The sequence below is a fragment of the Podarcis filfolensis genome, assembly GCF_964270895.1.
Source record: "Podarcis filfolensis genome assembly, chromosome: 2".
NCBI lineage: Eukaryota > Metazoa > Chordata > Lepidosauria > Squamata > Lacertidae > Podarcis > Podarcis filfolensis.
Genome location: NC_139605.1, coordinates 124,279,253 through 124,307,243, shown reverse-complemented (window position 1 = coordinate 124,307,243; position 27,991 = coordinate 124,279,253). Strand labels below are relative to the sequence as shown.

Below are 27,991 nucleotides of genomic sequence, written 5' to 3'. Positions count from 1 at the left end.
AATCTTGAATACAGTAGTCAGCAGGGATCTTCAGCGTCAGCCAGGAGTTAACCAAAAAGTAGTCAAATGGTTTTTAAACTCAAGTTATCTTTAGAGCACCTCTTTGATTACGTTAGGGAAGTGACATTTCTGTGTGGGGAAATCCCACAGCGCCTGGCCATAGAGCCTCGGATGCCTGCCTGGGCGAGGTTCCGCCAAAGTGCTTAGGTCCCCCTGCCCTGCTTCTCGCTTGGCATGGGCTTCTCACAGATGTAGTAGCATAGGTAGCTGCAGTAGACGTCGTTCCATTCCCCAGAACCCCAGAGATGCGCACAGTCTTCGTTCCCACTGTTATTCGGTTCCCCTGGCTTCCAGTACCTGCATTGAATGTTAAATACTTTGAAAAATATCGAAAATCCAAGATATACAGAATTTGATAGACTTCCCTCTTGATATCTTTTTCATGGCCAAAAAGCAGTTTGGGTGGGGTGCAGGAAGAGAGATTTGGACTGGGGTCATAGTGCCTGAGAGGTCTAATCATGCAACAGAACTGATCCAAGTCCTCTGGCTATTAGTCACAAATATATTGGGGTGGTGGTGTTCTTGCATTGTGCCCCTGTGTTTGAACAGGATTGCAGTGCTCCACTCTTCCCCCTTACGCCATTTTCTCACTGAAACCATCTCCACTGCCATATCTTGCTGTAGGCAGTCCGTGAGGACTATTTTTCAGAGCGTCTATGGTGGATTTCAGTTCAAAAATGAAAAAAAGGATCCAAGGACATACTTAAGGGGATGTAGAGTTTGACCCTTTAGAAAAGCATTTCCCAACCTTGAGTCTCTATATGTTGTTGGACTACAAATCCCATCAGCCTGGACCATTGTCTATGCTGGCTGGGGATGATGGGGACAGTAGTCCAACATTTGGGGTCCCAAGGCTGGGAACAGTCACTGTAGAAGGAAGCTTTTGATGAGGTTATGCTTGAAAGAACATCAGTCATGTGAGAATTCCCGCTGGCAGAATTTGAGAAGAGAATGCCATTTCCAAATTTGTTTTGACCGCACTTGATGCCAGCTGCATAACAAAAGGGATGACAACTGCTCAGTGCTTACGTGAAGCCCGAGTAGTAACTGCTGCCATCAATCCATCTCCACAGTCCTTCAGTATCTCTGTCCGTGAGGCCCATCCAATAACGGTCATTCCTGGTCCGGGTCATAAGGAAATTCTGCATGAGAAAGAAAAATCAGATAAATATGGCCATGAGAGTACATGGACTTTCTGTTGGAAGATGACGTTTAGGAGGATCCAGAATCAGTTTCTTGGCCATTGCTGTGTTGGGTTCCACAGGGTTCAGTTCTGCCACTGGTACTGCATCAGCGTAGAGCTTTATGCAGCCAAAGTAGTATGACCCATGTGCATCAACAGACTGGTGGTGGTCCCTAAGGTTAGCAGAAGTACATTTTGTCAGGGGGCGGGGGAGAAAACAAAAACAGCTCAATGAGATCTGAGAATGCTCAGTGAAACACTGCCTGGCTGTTTGTGTGCAGGAAACGAAAGCTGGGTGTCAGGGAGTATTGGACTGGAGGCTCCTGGCAGAGGGTGCAGCTTCCTGGCTGGCTGGCCCTCTGAAAGCACGCCATGTGGCAACATTTTGTGGTGAGCATGGCTGGCCACTCAAGGCCACTCCAGCACAGAACCTGGCGGGAAGAGTAGCAGCTCAGCGGCAGAGCATCTGCATTGCTTCCTGAAGGTCCTGGGATCCATCACCCGGCAGCTTCAGGTCGAGCTGGAGAAAGACTCCTGCCTGAAATCATGGAGAGCCGCTGAGAGTCAATGTAGACAATCCTGAACTAGATGGATTATTGGTCTGACGTGATCTAAGGCTGCTTCCTAGGTTTCTGTGTTGAAAAGCACAGTGCAGCATGGAGCACGAGTAGCCATTAGATGGGTTTATCAAGGAAGAGGCAAATCCTCCCAAGTTGAATTCACTGGAAAATCTTGAAGGCATTCAGAGCCAGGTACAGGTGTACAGAAACACATCCACTGGGCCAACCATGGACAGTATGTTGATACAGGGGAACATCCGTAGTGGCGGTCAAACTGACTTTCAGAGACGTTTGTCCACAATTTTCTTTTTGAGGAACCCCTGATAAGCATTCAGGAAAACCCCAGGTTCTCTGGAGCCCAGTTTGGAAACTGTAGCCTGGCTGTGTTCGGGAGATGGATGCCAAGTAAGTTGGACTGAGGCAACTAAGCCCCCCAATCTCTCTGGGTGCAATGGTTTTCCCCAACTTTCCCTGATTCCTCCAACTCCAGCACACCAGCCCTGGCTGTTTCCTTTCTTTTTACCTGTTCAGGCATACTATCAATGACAACCAGCTTTGAATTTCTGACAGCGCAATCATCCTTGGCCTGCATCCAGTTAGTTTTCTGCAGGGAGAAGTAGTAGCATTTTCCATTGTGGTATTCCCACTCTCTAGTGTCAGGATTGCATGGGAACACTGAGCAAAGGAAAGAGAGACAACATTAGCCAATGGCTTGAAAAGTAAAGTAAAGCTTAGAGATGTCTGAGAGCACAGAAAGTGTAGTAGGCATGTATCTAGCTATGCAGTCGTCCATCCATTTAAAGGAGGAGGAGCTGGCAAAGTGGTGCCCTCCAGATGATGTTTGAATGCAGCTCCTACGTTCATAAGAAGAGCTCTGTTGGATCAGGCCAAAGGCCCAACTAGTTCAGCATCCTGGTCTCACAGTGGTAAGCAGATGCCTATGGGAAGCCCACAAACAGTCCTCTCTGCACTTGTGATTTCCCAGAAAATGGAAGTTCAGAAGTTGGCTGCCTCCAAAAATGAACATTTTGGCTGGGACTGATGGTAGTCAGCCTGCTTTCACATGGCAGTTAATTCCGTTTTAACAGCTGTTCCATACCCTCCAACATGTCATGACAAAAAACTGGGACACCATCTTCCAGGGCTGCACTTCTGCACAAGTTACATGACCTGTGCAAGATTACAGTCCTGAAAAAACACTTTATTAGGGCACAGTGCCCCAAAGAGATTGCCTCCCCCCCAAATAAAAACTTTTCTTAGGGGAAAATTGCAGTGCGAAATCAAGCAATATTGCAGTGCCCAAAATGTTTGCCATGCACACGAGAAAAAAAACAGGATTTCTCATTTCCTGGGACGGTTGAGGGATATGCTGTTCCCTAACTGTAAAGTTCTGTATTATATGTGAGCTTTCACAAAAGCCACTTCTGGAACTGTAGAGGAGTATAGTGCAAGTTTAGTGCCCATTTCTGTCTTATTTGCTTCCAGAAAAAAATCTGTTTGCAAAAAATATGGAAACAAATGCTAAACTTGCACCATATTCCACTATAACTCTGGAAGTGGCTTTTAGATCATGTGAAAGCTCAAATATAACATGAATTGCAAGTGGAGAGTGCTGTTCTGGACTCAAAGGGTCTTTGGACAGGTTCAGCAAGGTGCTTCTGATATTCCTTTTATACTTGAGATCAATTAGGAGAGGCTTGAAAGCTCATAAGAGAAAATCACTGAGGGCCACCACTGCTATGTGAGGCACCACTCCCTAGCTTTCAAGCTCTGCTCCCTGATGTTTAGGGTCTGAGATTCAGGAGAACTGATCACCCTAGAGAAGAATATAAGTTTGGGGTGGGGGGAAGTAGGCTGTAAGCAGAGACCTTTCTAACGCTTGGATCCAGCAAGTGTTAAAATATAAGTCTGGCTAGTTTCCAGTGTTGAGGTGATAGTCCAGGTGATGGGCCATTAAGGAAAACAAAGTGGATCTGTGAGAGGGTATTTAGGAAAAAGACAAAGGCAAGAGTTGAGAGTTCAGTGAGTGAGCCAGAGGGAAAAGGAGCAAGCTGGAGAGAGAGTCAGAGCAACAATTGAGAACATTGTTTGATTATTTCTGTTGGGGCGGTCCAAGATGGCGACGGCTTAGGAAGCAGGCTTTGGAGCTCCGCAGAGGACGGGAATGTAGTTGGCATTGACTGTCACCCAGGGAAGTAATTTTTCCTTTTTGCTTCTCTACTTTTTAACTTACTGAGAGTCTGGCAGCACCTTCTCGTCTATGCTGCGGGAGGCATCCTGGGCAAGTTCTGTGAAGCATCCTGGGCAGGCCGCCAGCTGCTAGCTATTAACCGCCAACTCCCTTCTATACTTTGTCCTTGAAACTCCTGGCAGTCTCCACACAGAGAAGCTCCTAAATTGAACAAACTGAGCACTTTCTATTCTTTTCTCTCTTTTTTGGTTGGGGAAACCTCTCCTTGTTTACTCCCCACGGTGACGCTATGCCTGCTAGTAAACGCCACAGGGATCCAGAGGATGTAGCTCTCTCACCGGTTCCCAAACAATCTAAAATAGAGGACTTTTTTAACAAATCTGCTTTTACAGTTCCAACAAAAAACCGGTTTTCTCCTCTTGAAGATGATTGTGAGTGTGGGGAGAGTATTCAAGGTGAGAGCGTGGAACTGGATCCAGCAATGGCGCAAGCTGATCCTGTGCTCCTCAGAGAGGAAGGAATAACAAGAAGGGAGAGCACCCAATTAACTCTAATTGCAAGAACGGTTGAGCATATCTTCCAGCAAATTAGAGGTATTGCCTCTCAAATAACCCAGTTATCCAAAGAGGTTCACAGTTTATCAGTTAATAACAAGCAGGCATCAACAGAACACCATAGTACCAAAGGAAATTGGCGACAACAAGAGCAGACCCCTAAGCTCAACATGGAACGTGCAGAGGCTCTTAAAACAAACTCTTCTTATTTAATCTTCCAACCAAAAAAGATCTGCATGACAATTTGTGGAAGGCCAGATCAAACTCCTAGCTGGAAAGGTGCCCGGCGTTCCAAACGACATTTATCAGATTTACTTGGCATTGGACTTACGGAGATCGACCTCGTTAGGACTGAACTCTTGAGTACCACAAATCAAAGCCAAAAAATTATGTTAACCTTTTCCTCTACTAGACTGCCCTCACTAATTCACAAGCTGAAATTCAGATTGTCAAGCAGAGGAGTTTTTCCAACCCGGGTATTTCGCGATTCTATTGTTGCACCCTTATGTAAGATGAGGACTGCTGCTTCAGAGGGGCTCGCAAAACCAAAGCCTGGATCCCCAATGGAAGTAATGACATCACAAAAAAACTTGGCTGGTGGGGAGGAAACAGACATGTCTGAGTTGAATCCGCAGGATCATGCCCAACATCAAAATAACCAGGTGAGCCAAAAGGGACAGCCGATTCCTCTAGACAATCATCTTCAGGAATTTGAGCACTCTGTAAATCCTTTGGAAGAGGATTTTCTCAGCTCCTTTAGGAATCTCCCTCAGGAAGAGCAACAAACAGTTATCAAGAGGCTTGATCTTATGAGCCAGACATTGAAAGAGATTAAAGAACTGGAGGCAGAGACTGATAATAGACCCAATGGACACAACAGAATGATAACTATAGAATCACCGGAGCATTGGACAAAGATGAGATATTTAGAAGAGGAGGAGTCAGGAAATACACCCAAGAAAGCCCCATTGGCAAACAATTTGCAAAGAAAAGGCCCAGTGATTACAAATGTGAGCACTTTATGTACGACGACTGAAATAATCGAACATCTGGATTATCCCACTAGCATTAGCAATAACCTGTTGCCTCAAAAACCGGTAAACTCCGAAGGCACATTGGCCAACAATTGACTAAGAGCAAATCACTGTAAAACAATTAAACTCCTCTCATGGAATGTAACAGGGTGGACGAACAAGATCCAAGACAGTGATTTCTGTTCTTATCTACAAACACATGATATCATCTTTCTTCAAGAAACATGGGCAAAAGAGGGCACTATGGTTGAACTACAGGGTTTTACAAGTTACACTCAACCAGCTCTTAAAACAGTAAAGTATGGAAGGCCTAGAGGGGGGCTGGCAGTGCTGGTGTCAACCTCTCTTAACGTATCAATTCAACAGTGTCCCTCGTTGACCACCCCTAATTTTCTAGTGTTGTCCCTTTCTGATAGTCTCCTGAGAAATACTTATTGCATATGTGTGTATATACCTCCAGTAAAGTCTTGTGGGGAACTGAGATCATATTGGGATAAACTTGACCAACTACTCGAAAGCATAGACTCTCTGTCACCTAACCCTCGGTTTATCTTGGGAGGTGACTTTAATGCCCGGATCGGCCTTGTTTCCCCACAAAATACAATATTTTTCTGATTATTTCTGTTTGGAATCCAAGGCTGTGGATATGCGAGAAACCAGACCCTCTTGGGTTTTTAATGCTGTGATCCCCTCCATTGTAGGATCGGGTTGCATATGTATTTCTCAATAAATCATAGAGACACCACAGTCTCCGCTAAGCCTCATTCCCAAAGGAAACATGAACCCTGGGTGAGAATCTGGAAGACCTTGGATCTCACACCGTGCAGGGATTGGAGTGGCAGGCAACAATATGTTACAAGACTTACATTCATAATCATGTCCCGTTCGCGGCTTTGGACTCTCATCAATCAATTCACTCAGTTCTGATGAAAGTGTTGTTGCTTAAAATTTTAAAAGAGGAAAAGGGGGAAATGTTAGAAATTTAGAGCTGAAATGAAACATATTAAATGGCAGACGTTATGATGCACGGAGGTGTGATATGGTTTATTACTCTTGAGAGACAGCAAATCAGGAGAGGTTTAGCGATGAAATGCTTAGTAATAACTTTGAATGTCAGTGTTGTGCTAATTAATCAATTAACTTTGAAACAATGCCTCCCTTTCCCACACCCCTCCAAACATCACAAAGTGGTTTGAAGTTGGCATTACGCTAATTGTATAACAAATCCTAATATAAGGGTGGGAAACCTGTGGCCCCGCAGACGTGGACTGCAACTCCTGTTATAGACGCCCCCATGTATAAGATTTCCCCTATTTTGGGGGACTCTGATTTAAGAAAATGGGGGATGGCCCCCATGTATAAGACACCCCCAAATTTTGGACATTATTTTCAGGGGGAAACCTAGTCTTATACACGGAAAAGTACGGTATTTTATTTAATAATAATAATAATAATAATAATAATAATAATAATAATAATAATAATATCTTTATTGTCATTGCCCCCTCTCAGGGACAACGAAATTACTTGACTGCTCCATAAAAACACTAATTAAAACAATACAGTATAGTATTTCATAAAACCACTTGATTGTAAACCTCAAAGTGCTTTACAAAAAGATAAAACAATAAAATTAAGAAAAAAGTCACAACCCTAGTTTAAAATAATTGAGTAGACTTATCTAAACAAGAATATTTTAGCAGGTGTCAAAAAGAGTACAGTGAAGCCTGCTTGATCTCAATAGGCAGGGAGTTCCAAAGTGGAGGTGAAGACCCAGTTCTTATAAATGTGGAACGGGCATTATGTGACGCCTGTTGTAGTGCCAGTTCTGTCAATCAATGTGGTTGAGTGGCGCATGTGCAGTAATCTATCGACCATGTTTGCTTGGGTTGATGGGCGATGGAGACCAGTAACACGAGTAACAATGGGAACATTATATTAGACCTTTTATGGGCCTCTACACAGACCAGAACCCTTGCCGGTTGTGCTTTGGCCGCTTCACCGCCAGGATCTACCATGGGATGAGGCACCTTTCCTTCCCAGATGTCTGCTTCTGCTCTGTGGGTCCTGGACTCTCCCGGCTCTGTCCTTTGGGGCCTCTCCACTCTTCCAGCCAAGGTTCCCTCACGCAAGTGTTGTCTGGGTTCCTCTTACACTGCTCTCAGCTCCAGCCAGGCCTTAGGGATCCAGCCCCTGGTCATCCAATAAAGTTTCACTTGAGGATCCCGGATATTTTCCCCCTGCTGCCCCATTTCTGGCACCACAAGCTAGAAGTTCACCCCACAGCATCCTTGTTCTCGCCATCCCTTTCCAGCCTAGCAGAACATGGACAGTTACTTTCCAAGGCCGTTGCTTAGCAACTTGGTGAGATGGGGTGGATGCTTCAGAGAAGAGAGTGTGGCCTTCCTCACTGACCAGTCTAACCAGGAGACATGCACAAAAACCCATCTTGCTCCTCCTGGCCTGGGAAGTCAGGAGGTAAGAGAACTTCAATAATGTGCCACCTGCATGCAATATGCCCCCTTTTTTGGTCTGGGCAACTTCGCTGGCTTTCCATCCCTACCTCTGCCCCTCTTACATGAGGTGGTAAAAGCCCTCAGGGAAAGCAGGAAAGAACCTGCCTGTGGGATTCAGCTCTCTCACCAGAAGAATCTAACTTCAACCAGAGGCCCTCAGACCACCACTAGGGTAATGGGAAACATAGTCCAGAAACGTATGGGGACCATAGTTTGAAGAACCCTGAGTTAGTGGATGGGGGCCAGCCAACACGCTACCCATTTCATAAGGATGTTGTACTGGGACATTTTGGGGAGAAAAGTGACAGATGATGGCAGACTGCTGCTTCCTCACCCCCACGAGTGGCAAGTCTGTCTCCATGAACCCTTAAAAATCCCCCAATTGCCAAAACAGGACCCCCATCAAATCATCACCTGTGAATGGAGTGGTAAATGTTGGCAGTGGATTTTTGCCTCCTGCTAGACTTCAGGGACGCGGGTGGCGCTGTGGGTAAAACCTCAGTGCCTAGGGCTTGCCGATCGCATGGTCGGCGGTTCGAATCCCTGCGGTGGGGTGAGCTCCCGTCGTTCGGTCCCAGCTCCTGCCCACCTAGCAGTTCGAAAGCACCCCTAAGTGCAAGTAGATAAATAGGTGCCGCTTTATAGCGGGAAGGTAAACGGCGTTTCCGTGTGCTGCGCTGGTGCTGGCTCGCCAGAGCAGCTTCGTCACGCTGGCCACGTGACCCGGAAGTGTCTCCGGACAGCGCTGGCCCCCGGCCTCTTAAGTGAGATGGGCGCACAACCCTAGAGGCGGACATGACTGGCCCGTACGGGCAGGGGTACCTTTACCTTACCTTTACCTTAGACTTCATTTACCCTTCCCTGGAGACCCTGAGGCAAGGACTCTTGGTCAGACTTCCAAAAGTTGGCAGCACTACAACTGAACACAAATCAGCTTTCACTTCCCTTCATTTAGTGATTTTGCTCATTTTTGTTTAGGCGGGTATTGATAGTTATTTTTCTATCTAGTTAAGTCAGATTGATTCACACCCTATGCCATTATGAGCAGGGCTGATTATTGTTGTGCCAGTTGTGCTAGAAATATTTATATTGAGGGGCAGCATAGAAATCTTTAAAATAAATATATAAATTCATTCATAGTTATTAAAGAATAATAAACCAACACATACACCTCCCTTTGTTTCTGATGGAGACAAAGCCAAGAAACAATGTCCTTTATAGATGAAATGTTTTGAACGATAAAGAGGAAAATGGTCAAAGTACCTTTGGAAAGAGCCACGATGCAGAAAACAGCAGCTCCCAGGACAGAGACCATCAGCAGGATGCAGATGTGGAAGACCGGCCTCCGGGTGAAATTGAGGTAACGTCTTTCTTTAAATAAAGAAAAGAAAAAGAAGAAAAAGATATAGCCATTGTTCCATGACTGCTGGAATCATGCAAGAACCTTTATTCCAACAGAGTTTCCAGCAAGTGCTTTGAGTTGAGGATATGCACCCATTGTGAGCGCATTGTGATGAGTGTGCCAGGCCCCTGTAATCCCTGGATGGTGCAAGTGTTAAATCTAATCTGTGCTAGATGGCAAATGGGTGGGGCCCCTCACTCAACTCAGAGATAGTTGGAAGGACAAAGCCTGAACTGAGAGTTGAGAGTTGCTCTGATGTGAGCTAGAAGCAAAACAGCAAATGAGGAGCAAGATAGACAGAGCAATGATTGATTTCTGTTGGAATCCAAGGTTGTGGCTACCGGAGAAACAAGACCCTTGCTGTGAACTCCTCCATCGTAGGCTCAGGTTGTATATATGAGTAAATAAACCATATATCATAAAGACACCAGAGTCTCCGCTGCGCCTCATTTCCAAAAGGAAACACAAGCCCCTGGTAAGTGCCTGGGATCCCTGGAATCTTGCACCCCTTGGAGACTGGGGTGGTGTGCAACGGTATCACACTTGCTTTGGTGCAGACTTTCTTGCTATCTTACTGCGCTTGCACGATGTCTTGGAACTTTCTTGAAGTATCAGCTGTGCTGCTTGCTGTGTGGCTGCAGCCTTGTGTTGTTTTGTGGGGGGAGGGGTTATTATTATGAACTAATAAAGCAGAATAAATCTTGCACTATGGTGGGGTTAAGAAACAAACATGCCCACAATAAAGCAGCAGTCTTGGAAGGGCCCCTGGAGTCACTTTCGCCCCTCCACCTCTGATTTCCTTAGCTGCTTCTGTGCCCGGCAACCTGGCCTGAACATTAAAAGAACCTCTGGATGGCCTTTTTCTTAAGCATTCATTCGGATTTGCTATTACAAAGCTTACAGGTCTTTATTTAGCAGGCATCCTTTGTTTGCAGGGAGGTTCAGTGACAAAAGAGGGACAAAGGATTTGCTTGCAGGTCTTCCCATTAGCCATTTGTTCACAGCACATTTTTCAGTGCATTTCCACCTGTCACTTTCCTAACCGTAAAAAAATATTTTTTTTAAAAAGTGAATTTGTTGCAGTAAGTTGACTAGAGTGCTTTAATTCACATTATTTGTGCAAACTTCAATTTCCAGTAATATATGTGGAACCAGGAAGTGCTCAGCTCCCTAAAGTACAATAGTGAAAGCAATTATTTCTTGGCCCGTTAACTCCATCTTGTCTAACACCCCATTTCCCTCCCTGCCTTGCATATTTTCAACATAGACTTAATAAGCATCTTTGAAAGCCTGTTGGCTGAAAAATAAATCTGCCTTGTGGCATTAGACAAGCACATATATTGCAGCACAGAAAACAGGGGGGGAAACACAAGACAGAATGAATAAATAAATAAATAAATAAATAAATAAATACATACATGAACTATTGGACAAGGCACAATAGTGTCAAATAGAGATCTGAGCCAGAGACTTCCTTGCCACAGTCAACTTTCTTAACTGCGACAGAATTAAGGTTGCGCTGCTGTTAACAGTGCCAAGGAGGAGGAGAAAGAGGAGGAGAAAATATTTACCTTTATATGTCCGGAAGTCATCTTGCATTTTTTCTTCCTCCATCTTGCAGAGGTCCTTTCCCCGCTCCAGATCTTGACTTTCCAAAATGAGGACTTTACAGTTTACCTTGGCTATTCCATGAGAAGAGTTAATCTGTAACTTGCAGGGATGGCAGAGACCACACCTCTGCCCCTCTGCCCTCAGCCTGCCTGCCAGTTTTTTAAAATGCAGTGGCAGCTGAAACATCCTTCATTGAACTGTGGTCCAGAGAGTTCTTAGACAACATGGTAATGAATTTAGTGCCTGTTCAAAATCTTTGTGGGTGGAAATCAGTGCTATAGTCTCCCTCCATGAAGTATCAGCCTTGATCCGAATGGGCAGTGTGTGTATGTATGTATGTATGTATGTACAGTATGTATAAATAAATAAATAAATAAATAAATAAAGAGTTGGAAAGGATCCCAAGGGTCATCTAGTCCAACCCCCTGCAATGCAAGAAACTCAACTCAAGCATCCCTGGCAGATGGCCATCCAAGCTCTGATTAAAAACCTCCAAGGAAGGAGAGTCCACCACCCTCTGTGGGGGACTGTTCTAGCTTTGTCAGAAAGTTCTTCCTGATGTTTAGTTGGAATCTCCTTTCTTGTCACTTGAAGCCATGGGTTTGAGTCCTACCCTCCAGAGCAGGAGAAAACCAGTATGATCCATCTTCCATGCAGTGGCGTAGCGTGGGTTGTCAGCACCCGGGGCAAGGCAAGTAATTTACGCCCCCTAACCCATGGATTTGCGCCCCCTAACCCGTGGATTTGCGCCCCCTAACCCATTGATTTGCCCTAACCCCAGATGTTGCGCCCGGTGCGGTCCGCCCCCCCTGCACCCCCCACGCTACGCCACTGCTTCCATGTCACAGCCCTTGAGATACTTGAAGATGGCTCTCATATGTCCTCTCAGTCTCCTCTTTTCCAGGCTAAACATCCCCAACTCCCTCAATCGTTCCTCATAAGGCTGGTTTCCAGATCCTTGATCATCTTGGTCGCCCTCCTCTGCACACCTTTCAGCTGGTCAATACAGGAAGCGACCATTTTACACGTGTCCACTTGATGCACTTCACATACATGCTTGCTTCTGGCGACCCTGAAGTGGCCCCCAAATGGAGCTGGGGGCGGAATGGGACGGGGTGGTCTTATCATGCTCTGCTGATGCATGCAGGGGTCAGGAACAGAACCCCTGTGCAAAATGGTTGCTGCCTGTATCCTTCTTAAATTGTGGTGCCCAGAACTGGACACAGTATTCCAGGTGTGGTCTCACCAAGGCAGAAGGGAGTGGCGCCACTTCTTCCTTTGACCTGGACACTCAACATCCATTGATGCAGCCTAGAATAGTGTTTTTTGCTGTTGCATCACACTGTTGACTCATGTTGGGCCTGGGAGTAAAGAGGCAGGGCCCAGGGGTTAAAAACCAGAGCTAGAAATCTGATGCCCCCCCAATGTTTGCTGGGTGATGGGAGTTGTAGTTCAGCAGCAACTAGAAGGACAAAAGTTCTCCATATCTGAGCAAAAACAAGGAAACTGGAGGAGGAAACTGTGGCTCTCTACAGGTTGGATTGATTGATTGATTTCATAAAATTTATATACCACTTTACAAAGAAAAAAAATCACAAATTTGAAACATTTGAAAGTTTAAATACTAAAATAGATTAATCAACTTTCTAAGTCTCTGGCTAGGCTTGTCTAAACAGGAAAATAGTATAGTGAAGGCACCTGATCTCAACAGGCCAGGATGTCCAAAATGTAGGTGCTTCAACACTGGTCCTCCTCTCCTGCTCCTCTCTCTCTCTCTCTGATTTCTGGCCATTGGCAGAAATCAAGGTTAGGAGGCAAACACAGTTGAAATCAATAGTCCTTGTTAGTTTAGGCTGCAATAAGTGTAAATATTATTACACTTTCTAATCAGAGAACAGATCACTGTTACACACACACACACACACACACACACACACACACACACAGGTACCTCAGTTTATGAACTTAATCCCTTCTGGAAGTCCATTCCTAAACCGAAACCGTTTTTAAACCGAGGTGCGGTTTCCCTAATGAGGCCTCCCACTGCCGGTGCCCTTTCACCGTTCAGATTCCGTTCTTAGACCGAGGTAAAGTTCAAAAACCGGGACACTACTTCCGGTTTTGTGCAGTTCATAAACCAAATCGTTCTTAAACAGGGCTGTTCTTAAGCCAAGGGATGTGTGTGTGTGTGTGTGTGTGTGTGTGTGTGAGAGAGAGAGAGAGAGAGAGAGAGATGTTTAGCTTTCTACTGACCGCATTTTTGGGTCAGTAAGTCCACTCTGAAAAGTTCATAGAAAGGGGTGGTGTAATAAATCCTGAAAATAATCACGTAATAAATGAAAGGTGCAATCCTATACTTGCGAAGCCCTGGTATGCCAGAGGAACTCAGGATACGCAGCAGCAGAGTGACAAGGATTGCCAGAAAAAGCCCAGTGAGACGGGGGAGGATCACCCCCAGACTGCACCGGTGTGTGAGGCAGTCAGTTGCAGGTGGAAGTCAAGGAGGGAGAGGACAGATGACGGCCAATGGCTCCTTCTGAGATCTACCCAGCAGGGCAAGCCTCTCTGGCCAAATTGCAGGGAGGGGGACGCTCTGCATGCTTATTTTTGTCCTGGCTCTATTCTTTGGTGACTTGACAAAATGAGTCACCTCTGACTCTTGTGCTCTCCACATGTTATGAGTCTTGAGGCATCACCAAGCTCAGGAGTGGCATGGCAGCTGGATGACATAAGGGGGTGGGGGGAGGCTGAGACTGGAGACCAGAGACTGGAGGAGATGGCTGTTATGTACTGAAGTTCTCACCCTGGGCTAGCAGGGGGATACTGTAGATAGTTATGCAAATGAAGGATCGAAAGTGACGTTCAGTGATTGGATAGTTTGTATGCAAATGAAGGATCGAAAGTGACATTCAGTGATTGGATAGTTTTAGAAAATGGCAACAGTTACATTGTTCTGGAGCTCTATATAAGCAGGCTGACTGAGCTCCTCAGTCAGTTCTGTTCCAGCTTACAAATAAAGAGCTGCTTTGGAAGAATCGCTGTGTTGTCTGATATGTTCGCCCACAACTTAACAATGGCACTTTCCCTTCCCAGGATGCCCCAGGCTGGGGAAGCAGGATGCCCATCTCTCTTCTTTCCTCCTTGGGGATGAGGATAGTCAGAAGGGGAGGGCACAGCCTGGTCACCCAGCACCCGATGGCACTCCCACTGGGGGGAACAGTTGCATCCTCCCCAACTCATGCTCAGGGATCTTGCAAGGCACACGAGTTGTGAGTAGGTCTGCCTTGCTCTATAGCTCTGCTGCCTCTATAGATTTGGAACGGGTGCCGAAGCAGCAAGCAGTCGTCATGACTTGTCTGCGAGGTGCTCATATGATAAACATTACTTATGCACAAAGCAAGCGACATAAACTGGCGCCCACAGCCCAGTTAACTCACCCCTGACTTAGAGGCCCTTTCCCAACTCTCATCCATCTCTCAGATAAGGAAGCAGCTGACAGGCAGTCAGCGTGAAAAGACTCCCTTTTCCCAACTAGCTATGTGCCCCAGGCAGGGGCGCCAACTTGGACCCCAGATTGTTACACCATGCACCACAGCAGTGCCTGGGGACCCTGGAAGTCACATCCAAGGCCCTGTGAGGCCTTGGACAGCACCTCCACGTAACTTCAGGTGCTTCGCGAGGCACCGGAAGTCACATCGGAGGCCCTGCATGGTTTGGGTGCTGAACACCCAAAACAATTTTTTTGTGGGTGCTCAGGCCCTCAGGGCCCCCTTTAGTTGGCGCCAGCGGTTCCAGGCCCACAGCTGAACATAGTATCAAAGCCAGCCAATTAGCATATACAAAAGCAAATGCATAAACAAACACGAGCTTATTCTTTCAACAACTAACAATTAACCCCCGAGTTATCTTGACCAGCAAGATGGCATCCACAGGCCTTCCAGAGCATTTGCACCCCTTGATTCTCTGCTCATGCTGATGGGGCAGAGGGCAGTTGGAGTCCAGAAGATCTGCAGGGCCCACTGCTTTCCCACTGCTGACCTCTGGCCTTATGCCAGCAGAGCAGTGGCATTTCTCCCTTCCAACCAGTGTCCTATGAGCATATGTCTCCTCTGTTGGGAGACATAGTTTCCTGGATGATATGTATTCCTACCTATCGGCTCAAGGGCCAGGCATCCTTTGAAAGTCCTGCCTCAGGCTCAGAGAGCTCCTGACCATCAGCCTCAGGTTCTGCAGGTTCCTGGCCACCAACCCCAAGGCTTAGTGTCAGGAACATGGAAGACCAGTTGCCCAGCTGGTGGTACAGCAGACCTAGAACTCAAGGCTAGGGCTAAGCCATATACAGAGTTCAAGACTGTTAGTTGTGTTTTTTTAAAGGCTTAGGTGTGAGAAGGCCAAGCACTAATGGGCAGCATCTAATGAAGTTCCAGAGTCCAGAGACAGGCTGAGCTAAATCCTAGTGGTTAAGGGAGAAGCATCAAGACAACACTTCCATCCTACCCTAAAGGTTGGTACCATATGGTCAGGGACTGGTCAGATGAAGAGGAGGGGTGGAGACCAACCACCACCCCAGGAGGCTTCTGGGCAGTAGGCAGGTGCAATTAGCATGGACCCAGATGCGTGGTGGTGGCACGCTGGGAAATAATGGAGGAACAGGAGCAAGCTAGCAGATGCTCCAGTCCTACACAGAGACAGGAGTCCGAAGTGGGAGAAACAGCACAGCAGGCAGTGGACAAAATGTCACTTGAAAGCCTGGTAGACCCTCCTCCTCCTCCTCCTTGTACCAGGCGTTCCCTACGTATCTTAGAGCGGAAAGTCAAAGAGAGACAGAAAGATTCCTTTGCTGGGCACCGTAGGCAGCAGGAGGGGTTGGGAAGCTAGCAAGGGGGGGTGGAGCAGGCATTCTGAGCAAAGTCTCAAGATTGGGGGAGCATAATTCATGGCTTCTCTGTGTATTTCTGTTGATTTAAATAAAAGAACTGAAAGAAGCTCTCTGTGTCTCTGATTTCACTAGGCTCACGACACATACCTGCTGTGCAAATACGTATCAATATTGGGGGGTATCTTTTATGTGAAATTTCATGTGGGTGTTTTCAAAAGGGTCAGTCACTAAAATAACAAAACAACACATGTAGCAGATGCATTTATATAATACTTTATAGCGTTGAAAGTGCTTTTCTTACACCATCTCAGGAACCCTGTAAGGAAGGACAGAATTATTTCCCACAGTTTGGAAGAAACAATTGCTTAAGAATTTCTATGTCAGCAGTAAATCTGCCATTTTCCTCAAATAATTGGGTTTTAAAATGAAATCTTGAAAGTTTGTTTGATATTTTAGAAATAATAATGATAATAATGTTTTCCTGACATTGCTTTTTTTGGAGCTGTCAGCAGGTTAGGGTTTGAAGTGGCTCATATTAGGCATGAAGATCAAGGCAGGTGTTCAGGTCCTCTTGGATGCAGATGTCGGCTTCACTGGTAAGGCTTTCTCACAGACATAGAAGGATTCAGAACTGCAGGTGTAGTCATTCCATTCCCCGTTGATCCAAAGTTGGCCACAGTCCTCATCCTGGTTTTGATAACTGTTGGGTTCTCCTTGCTTCCAGTTCCTGTGATGGAAGCAAGACGTCTCTGTCTCTCTCTGAGCATCATCAGCATAATCATCACCACCAAAAATTCACTAAACCTATTTATGTTCACCCACTAGGAATTCTAGGCCACTCTTTCCCAAACCTCTAACAGATTAATATTTGCCTCCCTAAATTAAAATTGAAAGCCTATTTACTTTTACAACTAAAAATATTTATTCCCTGTACACGTCTACTCAGAGATGAGCTTCACACTGTGTCTGTTGCGGCTTATTCATAGGTCAAGTGGGCATAGGATCACAGCCTATCATATATTATTATTTTTTAATAATATTATTATAGGGTTATTATATTATTGTTCCATAGGGTTGCAGCCTTCCAAACACAGGGTGTGACCAAGTTGCTTCCCATACGAAAAACTGGCAGTGACACTGTCACCCCTTGTGACCTCCAGTCACTGAGAAACAGCCGTGAGGGGGCCGTGGCCTCGGGAGTGGGGAGTGCAGAACTAGGTGGGCCTTTGGCCTAGTCCCACAATGACCCCAGAGGAGTTGCCCAGTGCTTACTTGAAGCCTGTTCTGTAATTGCTGCCGTCCAGCCATTTCCACTCGCCTTCTGTGTGTTGGTCATGGAGTCCAATCCAATAGCGCTCATTCCTGGTCCGTGTCTGTATGAAATTCTGCAAGAGGCAAATCCAAAATACAGAAATATGGGGCTGTGTCAAACAAAGGCATCCCATTAGCGCAAGGACTTCCATCTTCCTCTCCTTTTCCTCACCCTCCCTCCCATTTTTTCCCTGGGGTTCTCCAACGTCCAGAGCAGACTTGGGGGGGGGGGCACAGGGACAGGAATTCCATTGTGTAGGCGGAAGTGCCTGTGTCGATGGGGCCAGTTCTCTTCTTACAATCATTGCTTCTGTGTTTGCGTGAAGATGAAGATTCTGGGCTGCCTACTTTGCAGAGAAGGAGAAGAGTTGCTCCGCTGCAGTCAATGGGCAAGAGCACTTTGCCTGCCTTAGGCAAGTGAGTGAGTGATCAAGGAAAATATGTTTCACATCTTGTTACCTGTTTGGCCAAATTGTTAATGATGACCAGCTGAGAGTGCTGCTGTTCACACTGCGCTTTGGCCATGTGCCAGGACACGGCCTTCAGGGAGAAGTAGTAGCATTTCCCACTGAAATATTCCCATTGTCTGGTGTCGGCACCACACGGAAACACTGAGCAAAGGAAAAAGACGAGAGAGAGAGAGAGAGAGAGAGAGAACTTGGCACTAGCCTAGCTTGTCAATTTAGCAGGGTCTAAAAAGTACCAGAGAACAACGGCTGGGTGAAGGGACTGCTCTAGTGACCCAGCGTTGTGTGTTCAATGCTGCAGATGTAGTGTTGAACTGTAACCGTAATTCTTGGGGAGGGGGCAAGCCATGTACTTTGAATGTGCTGTGTTCAATGTGCTCTAGATTGATGGTGGTGCATAGGTAGCCTAAATGAAATACATCTATCCTTTTTAAACTGACTTATTTATTATTACATTTTTATTCCACCTTTCTTCCAAGGATCTCAAGGTAGCATGGGTGGTTCCTCGCTCCCCTGTTTTATCCTCACAACAGTCCTGTGAGGTAGGCTGGGCTGAGAGGCATTGCAGGGCTCAGTGCTTCGTGCCTGGTTTCTCAGGTTCAACGCTGCAGACACCTCTCCACATGGCTTCCCATCCATAAACTTTAATTTGCACAGTTTATTCTGGAATGTATTTACATGACTAATGTGACTCCAGGTATGGACATGTAACACTAATCTCAAAAAAGAAAACTTTTTAATTTTAAGTCATTAAGTAAATAAGTTACAGGTCAGAAGTCTTGCCGATTATGATCACTTCACAAGGAGAGGCTGAAATCAGTTCATTTATAAAAAGCAGAAACGGGTAGTTTTTAGAAACAACTCTCTTAGTTTGAGCTTCTTGTGGGATCACCTAAAAGGACTTGGAGCAGAATTTGGGTGGAGGCTGGGAAGGCAGCCCCTCCCTGCAAAGGGGAATATACTGTTATAAGCTTGGGCTTGGTTTGGATGGTTTTGGGGTCCCCTCCAAGCCTGTGGTTTTCCATCTGTAAGATGAGATTCTGTAGCAGAAGGAACCATTTTCTTTGTTAATGGCCAAGCTTGTTAAGGGTCAAGAACACTAGCTAACCAAAGAGAGGCCTTCCTCCCTTACCCGGCTGGAGCCACGTCATCCCTAGGGGGTAGGAGAACAATTGGCCAGAGGCTGGTCTCATCTTGCTCTCTGTGCTGAACCAAAGCTATTGCTTTGTGTGTGGCGAGATGTCAGGGACTGGCTGGATGAGGAGGAGTGGTGGAATCACCTGACCAAGATCTCCCCCGGAAATCCCAGAAGAGGATTTGGATCCTAGATCCTGGTGGTGGACAACTGGGCACACCTCAGAAGAAGGGAAGAGCTTTAATAGAGAGACTGGCGTTTCCCTGTTGTCCTCTGATCTGTGATGGAGCTGTTCTCTTGGTCAGCTCCCTTGACCCAGAGGTGGGGGAAGGTCTGGAAGCTTAATGGGGGAGCAAATCTGTTAATGCTATGAGTCTTTCCATCTTATGCTCGGGATGTATATACAGTGGTGCCTCGCAAGACGAAATTAATTCGTTCCGCGAGTCTTATCGTCTTGCGCGGTTTTTCGTCTTGCGAAGCACGGTCAGTCGCAACTGCACCTCTTCAAGCGGTTTTAAGAAAAAAGGAAACAAACTCACAAGACGTTTTCGTCTTGCGAAGCAAGCCCATAGGGAAAATCATCTTGCGAATCAACTCAAAAAACGAAAAACTCTTTCGTCTTGCGAGTTTTTCGTCTTCCAAGGCATTCGTCTTGCGAGGTACCAGTGTATGTGTAAATAGAACCCTATATCAAAAACACACCAGTCTCTCCTGTGACCTTCATTTCAGGGAAACTGAACCTGAGGTGAACGCCGACACCCCTGAAGTCTCTCAACGCTTGGAGACTGAGGTCTTTGTAGCAACAGAAACTTACAGTGAAAATCATGTCCGTAGGGATCCTTCGCAAGGGCTGTGTGGAGCTTGCTGATTTCTGAGGATGCTAATGCAACTGGCGTGATAAAGAGGGGGAGAAAAATATATGTCAGAATCTTCCTTCATCCTGCTACCCATTTCCAATTACATAAGAGTAGGAATGCCAAGCCACCATGAAAAGGTCATCCTTGTTATGGGTGTTTTTTTAAACCTTTGAACCTCTTGGCAGCTTTTTTTGTATAACAAGCAAAGGGCAGAATCAACCTTGTGCTCACAGAATGGCTTTGGGTCCACCTCTGGTGGCCGAAGAGGAGGGAAGAGGACTTTCCCCCTCACCCATCACACCACCTCCCTCCTAATTCTGAAGGGGCCCCAAATCTGGAGCCCATTGCGAGGAAGGCATTGTAGGGCAGAGTGGGGCTCCAGGGACACCGTTTCTCCTCTTCTGGCATGAGTGGAGAGGCATCCACAGAATGTGAAATCAAATCATGCGGCTTCCTGCAGAGAATCCTGGAAACTGCAGCTCACCTCTCACAGAGCTACAATTCCCAGCACCATTAACAAACAACAGTTCCCAGGATTCTTTGGGGGAAAGAAATGTGCTTGAAATTTATGGTATGGATAAGTCACCTCCTGCCATCTCCGACCATGCTGGTTGTGCCCCACAGGAAATCCTGCAGGCAGGGGCAGCACATCCCTGCCACCCCACCCTGTGCCACTCCTACACCCTCACCTGGGAAGCCAGAGAGGTGGTCTCCCCACGGGTGCGCTGCCCACCCACCCCAGCAGAGCAGAGGCACCAGCAGAAGCGCCAGAGAGATCTTGCAAGACTGCTCTGCTGGCTGAAATGGCAGGCTGAGGTGTCCATGGGGATGCTGCTTGTTTGGCTTCTGCCGCCTGAGGTGGCTCTTTCACCCTGCCTCATGGGTGGGCCAGTGCTGTCTGGAGGGCACCAGGCTGAGGAAGGCTGTGCTGGAAAAAAAGCACCTTTGGGAAGTGCAAGGGGACCAACTGGAGTCCACCCAAAATGCTGGACTGGCTGTCAGAATTTGGGGATGTGCTGATATATTTAAAAAGTTAAAATCATCAGTATCATTTTCAGTGAGTGTGTATGTTTGAACCTGTAGCCCACACATAAACACTCAAGTGCCATCTTTTTTACCTCTACCGGAGCACGCAAGGCTGTGCTGTATGTTTCCTTGATTGCTGCATCTTCTCCTGCACTCTCAGGGTTGGGAACATAGGAATCTGCCTTATAGTGGACCATCTTGCTTAGTGTGGGCTGCACTGGCTTGCAGCAGCTCTCCAAGGTTTCTGACCACGGACATTCTCAGCCATATCTGGAGGTGCTGGGGACTGAACCTGGGACTTTCTGGACACCAAGGAGATGCTCTGACACTGAGCTGCAGAGCTTTCCCAAGGCATCCTCACTGTAGCAGTTTGGCTGGATCAGCTTTTATGCCCCAGATTCTGTACAGCTCTTCCCTGCCTCAGAACCAAAGCACAGCCTCTGCCAGCCAAAGGAGGGTAGGGAGAGTTGTCACAGGAGCCTGCCAGTCAGTATCACACAGTTCAAAGTTGGAGTTAAGTCTTTATTAGCAAAACCACAATCTCCACAGACTTAGCTAAATGTCGGGCCTAATGAGCACAGGCCCCTTCATGGATCACTGCCTTGCCGTGGCGAAGGGGCTTGAATAACTCAGAGAAGCTATGAGCTATGCTGTGCAGGGCCACCCAAGATGGACAGGTCATAGTGGAGAGTTTTGACCAAACGTGATCCACCTGGAGCAGGAACCGGCAAGCCACTCCAGTATCCCTGCCAAGAAAACTCCATGGACAAAGGCAACAGACATATAAAAGTTATGACGCTGGAAGATGAGCCCCTCAGGTTGGAAGGCGTCCAACATGCTACTGAGGAAGAGTGGAGGACAAGTACAAGTAGATTCAGAGCTGATGAAGTGGCTGGGCCAAAGCTGAAAGGTTGCTCAGTTGCAGATATGCCTGGAAGCGAAAGGAAAGTCCAAGGCTGTAAAGAAGAATATTGCATAGGAACCTGGAATGTAAGAACCATGAACCTTGGTAAGTTGGATGTGGTCAAAAATGAGATGGCAAGAATATTGACATTCTGGGCATCAGTGAACTAAAATGGACGGGAATGGGCGAATTCAGTTCGGATGACCATCATATCTACTACTGTGGGGAAGAATCCCGTAAAAGAAATGGAGTGGCCCTCATAGTCTGCAAAAGAGTGGCAAAAGCTGTACTGGGATGCAATCTCAAAAATGATAGAAAGATCTCGATACGAATCTAAGGCAGACCTTTTAACATCACAGTAATCCAAGTTTATGCACCAACCACTGGTGCTGAAGAAACTGAAATTGACCAATTCTATGAAGACTTACAACACCTTCTAGAAATGACACCAAAGAAGGATGTTCTTCTCATTATAGGTGATTGGAATGCTAAAGTAGGGAGTCAAAAGGAACAACAGGCAAGTTTGGCCTTGGAGTCCAAAACGAAGTAGGGCAATGGCTAATAGAGTTCTGCCAAGAGAACAAGCTGGTCATCACAAACACGCTTTTCCAGCAACACAAGAGACGACTCTACACATGGACATCACCAGATGGGCAGCATCGAAATCAGATTGATTATATTCTCTGCAGCCAAAGATGGAGAAGCTCTATACAGTCAGCAAAAACAAGACCTGGAGCTGACTGTGGCATCAGCTTCTTATAACAAAATTCAAGCTTAAACTGAAGCAAGTAGGAAAAACCACTGGGCCGGTAAGATACAATCTAAATCAAATCTCTTATGAATACACAGTGGAAGTGAGGGACAGGTTTAAGTGAAGGACTATGGATGGAGGCTCGTAACATTATACAGGAGGCAGCAACGAAAACCATCCCAATGAAAAGGAAATGCAAGAAAGCAAAGTGGCTGTCCAACAAGGCCTTACAAATAGCGGGGGAGAGAAGGCAAGAAAAATGCAAGGAAGATATTGAAAGATACAGGAAATTGAATGCAGATTTCCAAAAAATAGCAAGGAGAGACAAGAAGGCCTTCTTAAACGAGCAATGCAAAGAAATAGAGGAAAACAATAGAATGCGAAAAACCAGAGATCTGTTCAAGAACATTGGAGATATGAAAGGAACATTTCGTACAAAGATTACCATAATAAAGGAAAAAAGTGGTAAGGACCTAGCAGAAGCAGAAGACATCAAGAAGAGGTGGCAAGAATACACAGAGGAATTATACCAGAAAGATATGGATGTTTCGTATACCCCAGATTGTTTGGTTGCTGACCTTGAGCCAGACATCCTGGAGAGTGAAGTCAAATAGGCCTTAGAAAGCACTGCTAATAACAAGGCCAGTGGGAGTGATGATATTCCAGCTGAACTATTAAAATTTTTAAAAGATGATGCTGTTAAGATGCTACACTCAATATGCCAGCAAATTTGGAAAACTCAGCAGTGGCCAGAGGATTGGAGAAGATCAGTGTACATCCCAATCCCAAAGAAGGGCAGTGCCAAAGAATGCTCCAACTACCGCACAGTTGCACTCATTTCACATGCTAGCAAGGTTATGCTTAATATTCTACAAGACAGGCTTAAGCAGTATGTGGACCGAGAACTCCCAGAAGTGCAAGCTGGATTTCGAAGGGGCAGAGGAACCAGAGACCAAATTGCAAACATGCGCTGGATTATGGAGAAAGCTAGAGAGTTCCAGAAAGACATCTACTTCTCCTTCATTGACTACACAAAAGCCTTTGACTGTGTCGACCACAGCAAACTATGGCAAGTTCTTAAAGAAATGGGAGTGCCTGATCACCTCATCTGTCCCCTGAGAAATCTCTATGTGGGACAAGAAGCTAAGTTAGAACTGGATATGGAACACCTGATTGGTTCAAAATTGGGAAAGGAGTACGACAAGGCTGTATATTGTCTCCCTGCTTATTTAACTTATATGCAGAATTTATCATGCGAAAGGCTGGGCTGGATGAATCCCAAGCCGGAATTAAGATTGCCGGAAGAAATATCAACAACCTCAGATATGCAGATGACACAACCTTGATGGCAGAAAGTGAGGAGGAATTAAAGAACCTTTTAATGAGGGTGAAAGAGGAGAGCGCAAAATATGGTCTGAAGCTCAACATCAAAAAACGAAGATCGTGGCCACTGGGCCCATCACCTCCAGGCAACTAGAAGGGGAAGAAATGGAGGCAGTGAGAGATTTTACTTTCTTGGGCTCCATTATCACTGCAGATGGTGAAAGCAGTCACAAAGTCAAAAGATGCCTGCTTCTTGGGAGGAAAAGCGATGACAAACCTAGACAGCATCTTGAAAAGCAGAGACATCACCTTGCCAACAAAGGTCCGTATAGTTAAAGCCATGGTTTTCCCAGTAGTGATGTATGGAAGTGAGAGCTGGACCATAAAGAAGGCTGATCGCCGAAGAATTGATGCTTTTGAATTATGGTGTTGGAGAGTCCCATGGACTGCAAGAAGATCAAACCTATCTATTCTGAAGGAAATCAGCCCTGAGTGCTCACTGGAAGGACAGATTGTGAAGCTGAGGCTCCAATACTTTGGCCACCTCATGAGAAGAGCAGACTCTCTGGAAAAGACCCTGATGTTGGGAAAGATGGAGGGCACAAGGAGAAGGGGACAACAGAGGACGAGATGGCTGGACACTGTTCTTGAAGCTACCAGCATGAGTTTGACCAAACTGCGGGAGGCAGTGGAAGACAGGAGGGCCTGGCATGCTCTGGTCCATGGGGTCACAAAGAGTCGGACACAACTAAACAACAACAACAACAAGCACAGGAGCTCATTCCTGGTGGTCTTACTCCATGAAAACCAGTTGCTGAGACCCTACCCCCTCACAGCCGTCTAAAATTCCCTCCTCTCTAGGGCTTTTCCCAAGCAGTCAGAGACTGCACCCACATGCAGCCAACCCCTCATCTGCCCTTTTCATGCCTTTCTTGCTTCTGGGAGACAGGAGGGAGGGGAGCTTGTCACAACAGGAGGGGGAGATACCTGTGACTCTTCCCCAGCTGGACTCATCTCTACCTTTTGACTTCCCTCCTCTCACTCACCTGCTTCAGCTTCTGATCTTCTCTCTGCCACAGGCTCTCCAGTTCACTAAGCCCTATAGCCCCTTCGGTTCCTGACACCTCCTCTACCCAGTTTCCCCCATCTTCTCCCTGCAACCACACATTGTCCCACTGCCACTTCCTGGGCTCTGAGCCTTCTTTCTATGGTGGCTTCCCAGCTGGTTCTTCCCACCGTTCCTCTATGTCCAACCAGTCCGTGACAAGAGTGTTTGCTACAGGCTCTGCTGCTACCTGAGCCCATAAACTCCACCCAAAACAGTTCTCTGATTTACAGATGATGTGATGTAGGCAGTAAAGGAGAAAACATACCTTTGGAGAGGGCCACCACAAAGCCAATGACAATCAGCAGGTAGGAGACACCCAACAGTGCATAGATCAGGAAAAATGGCCTCTGAATAAGATTTCTCCCTTCATAAGAGGAAAATGAGATGATGGGAACTTGACCCTATGCAGACTTCTCTTTGGTAAAAAGTAAGGTAAAAAGTATTTGCCTTCAAGAAATGATTATGGCTGGTGCATTTTCCCTTCATAGGAGCTTCTAATCACTTTTACATGCATACAGAGATGGAGAAGAATTTTGTTAGGTCTGCATGTTAAAGCTAACCAACCTAATCTGCACCTATGGGACAAATACCTGGATCCAAACCAGAGATGGATAAATCCACTAAGCTCAGTTTCTCTTGGTTTCTCATTTTTCCATTCTTAAATTCAATTTTCCACATTTCACACTGCATCAGTGTGCAATTTTTTTAAAAGTCCTCACAAAATTTTTTGTGAACTGAACATAATTTCTCCACCATTCCTAATCAGAACATAATTCTGCCCTACACTGAATTTTGTGATAACAGTTCTTGACAGAATATATGCGCAAAAGGGAGGTGCCGTGGGTTAAACCACAGAGCCTAGGACTTGCCGATTGGAAGGTTGGTGGTTCGAATCCCCACGATGGGGTGAGCTCCCGTTGCTCGGTCCCTGCTCCTGCCGACCTAGCAGTTTGAAAGCACGTCAAAGTGCAAGTAGATAAATAGGTACCGCTCTGGCGGGAAGGTAAATGGTGTTTCCGTGCGCTGCTCTGGTTTCCCAAAGCGACTTTGTCATGCTGGCCACATGACCCGGAAGCTGTACACCGGCTCCCTCGGCCAATAAAGCGAGATGAGCGCCACAACCCCAGAGTCGGCCATGACTGGACCTAATGGTCAGGGGTCCCTTTACCTTTATATGTTTAGAAATGTGTACATTGAGATATGTGTATTTAAATACTATCCTGTGACAAAGTAAGTATCTAAATACAATTCTTATTTGATTGATGCACGCATTGTATTTATACCCCATCTTTTTCTTCCAACCAGCTTAAGGTGACATACATGGTTCCCCTCCTCCTTATTCCATCGCCACAACCCTGTGAGGCAGGTTTATCTGAGAGGCAGTGATTGGCCCAAGGTCACCCATCCAATTTTTTGTATGGATTAAAAAAAAAGATGAAAGTGGAAGCTGGATAGAAGGGACTTATGAATGCAGAACTGACAGAGCCTGGAAGTAGACTAATCCACCCCTCGCTCTGTGATCTGGAGATATGCTCCCCCCGCCTCATTTGGACCGAGGTCGGCTCTTCTAATTTATTTTATTGAGAGGGTAAATAGAGAGACTAACCATTTGTGGTTAATGATTTAGAAATGTGGCATTCAACTTTTTTAGGCCATCAAAAAGATTTGCTTCATTAACCACAAATGGTTAGTCACTAATTTTGATGGGCAAAAAACGTAGCAAGCAAATATGTTCTGTGTGTGGCACAGAAGTCGCAGCTCAGTGAGTGGGGACGGAATGAAGTTCTTTCGTGCTCATTGAGGCTGCCTGCCAAAGCAGCGGGCCTAAGACGACCACTTCACCCAGACGTGCAAATCTGCAAAGTCTTGTGGTTTCAGCGTCTGCTCCTTGGCTCTTCAGGCTGGGGTGAGGATTTTCACACTCACTCACTGGGGCTGCCAAAATGAATGTATTCTTTAGGGCAGGGAATAATTAGCAAGCCTAACTGCAAGGGTCCACTTAAGTGTTTTAAGGCAACTGACTGCCACCCACACTTCAAATGAAAAAAGAAATAGCAAATCAATATAGTAGTATTCAGTTCAAAATACAAAATCCAAGAAACATTAAAAGCACCTGAAAAAAGCAGCAAACTCAGCAGCATTCCAAGTTAAAAGTGACTTTAAAAACAGGTTAAATTCAAAGATCTTTGCTTGGGGCTGAACAAAGCTCCAAACAAGCATAACTTGGGAGAATGTTCCAGAGATCGTGGGCTCCACCACCATCCCTAGACTTGCTGCACTTCAAGCGGATTTAGTCACCTGGAGAGGATCCTTCCCAAGAGCTGATGGATCTCACTGATTGGCCGATCCTTCAGGAAAAAGCTACAAAACCTTTGGCAAATGCCAAACAAGGGGAACAGGGAGATCATCTTTACCTTTAGAAGTTCGAAAGTTATCTGCATACTTTTCTTCATCCATCTCAAAAAGCTGTGTGAGGGAAAGGTGTTGTTTGCCTTTGGTGTTGTTTTGAAACACTTTTGAAAATAGGGACTTTTGTCATTTTACTGGGGTTGCTCTGCATAGATGGTTAATGATTAATTTAGGAGAAGCCCCTGTTCTCCTATCCTCAGACTACCTCTTTCCAGAACATACCTCCCCCTTGAAAGCATGCCCATTGCACACAAATCCAGCAAGGTTCATGGGCAACTCGTCGTTTGATGAATCCGTAGCAGAATTTTGCAACTGTACCAGATTAGCAGAAGCTGGGTCATTGTTCCCTGTTCTCAGCTATGTAATTTCGGGAAATGGGATCACCCTAAAGCGCACGTCTGAAGGTGATTTTACTTGGTCAGGTAGCAGGCTTTAAGTTGAACAAGATGAAAACTAAGGTCTTAGAGAAAAATTTAACTGTGATTGAGAGAGATAAGTTTCAGAAGGAGACAGGATTAACATTGGTTAAGAAAGTGAAATATTTAGGGGTTAATATGACTGCTAAGAATGTGAACTTATTTAAAGACAACTATGAAAAATGTTGGACTGAAGTGAAAAAGGACCTAGAAATATGGTCAAATTTGAAGTTATCACTGTTAGGCCGAATTGCTGTGATAAAAATGAACGTATTGCCAAGGATGCTGTTTTTG

The 27,991-nt window shown here is 46.0% G+C and overlaps 1 protein-coding gene across 1 annotated transcript; it reads right to left on the bottom strand.

Moving 5' to 3' along the window:
• Window positions 1-9: 9 nt before the first annotated feature.
• Window positions 10-27,432, bottom strand: LOC310758146 (uncharacterized protein). The gene is made up of 12 exons (XM_083604076.1): window positions 27,287-27,432; window positions 25,138-25,236; window positions 19,718-19,792; window positions 17,761-17,912; window positions 17,263-17,375; window positions 16,553-16,717; window positions 11,072-11,298; window positions 9,362-9,469; window positions 6,449-6,523; window positions 2,327-2,478; window positions 1,090-1,202; window positions 10-357 (listed from the first exon to the last, which is right to left on the bottom strand). Exons 1-12 carry the CDS (start codon window positions 27,327-27,329, stop codon window positions 204-206), a joined length of 1,476 nt encoding a protein of 491 aa, XP_083460202.1. The 5' UTR covers window positions 27,330-27,432; the 3' UTR covers window positions 10-203.
• Between the last annotated feature and the right edge of the window lie 559 nt (window positions 27,433-27,991).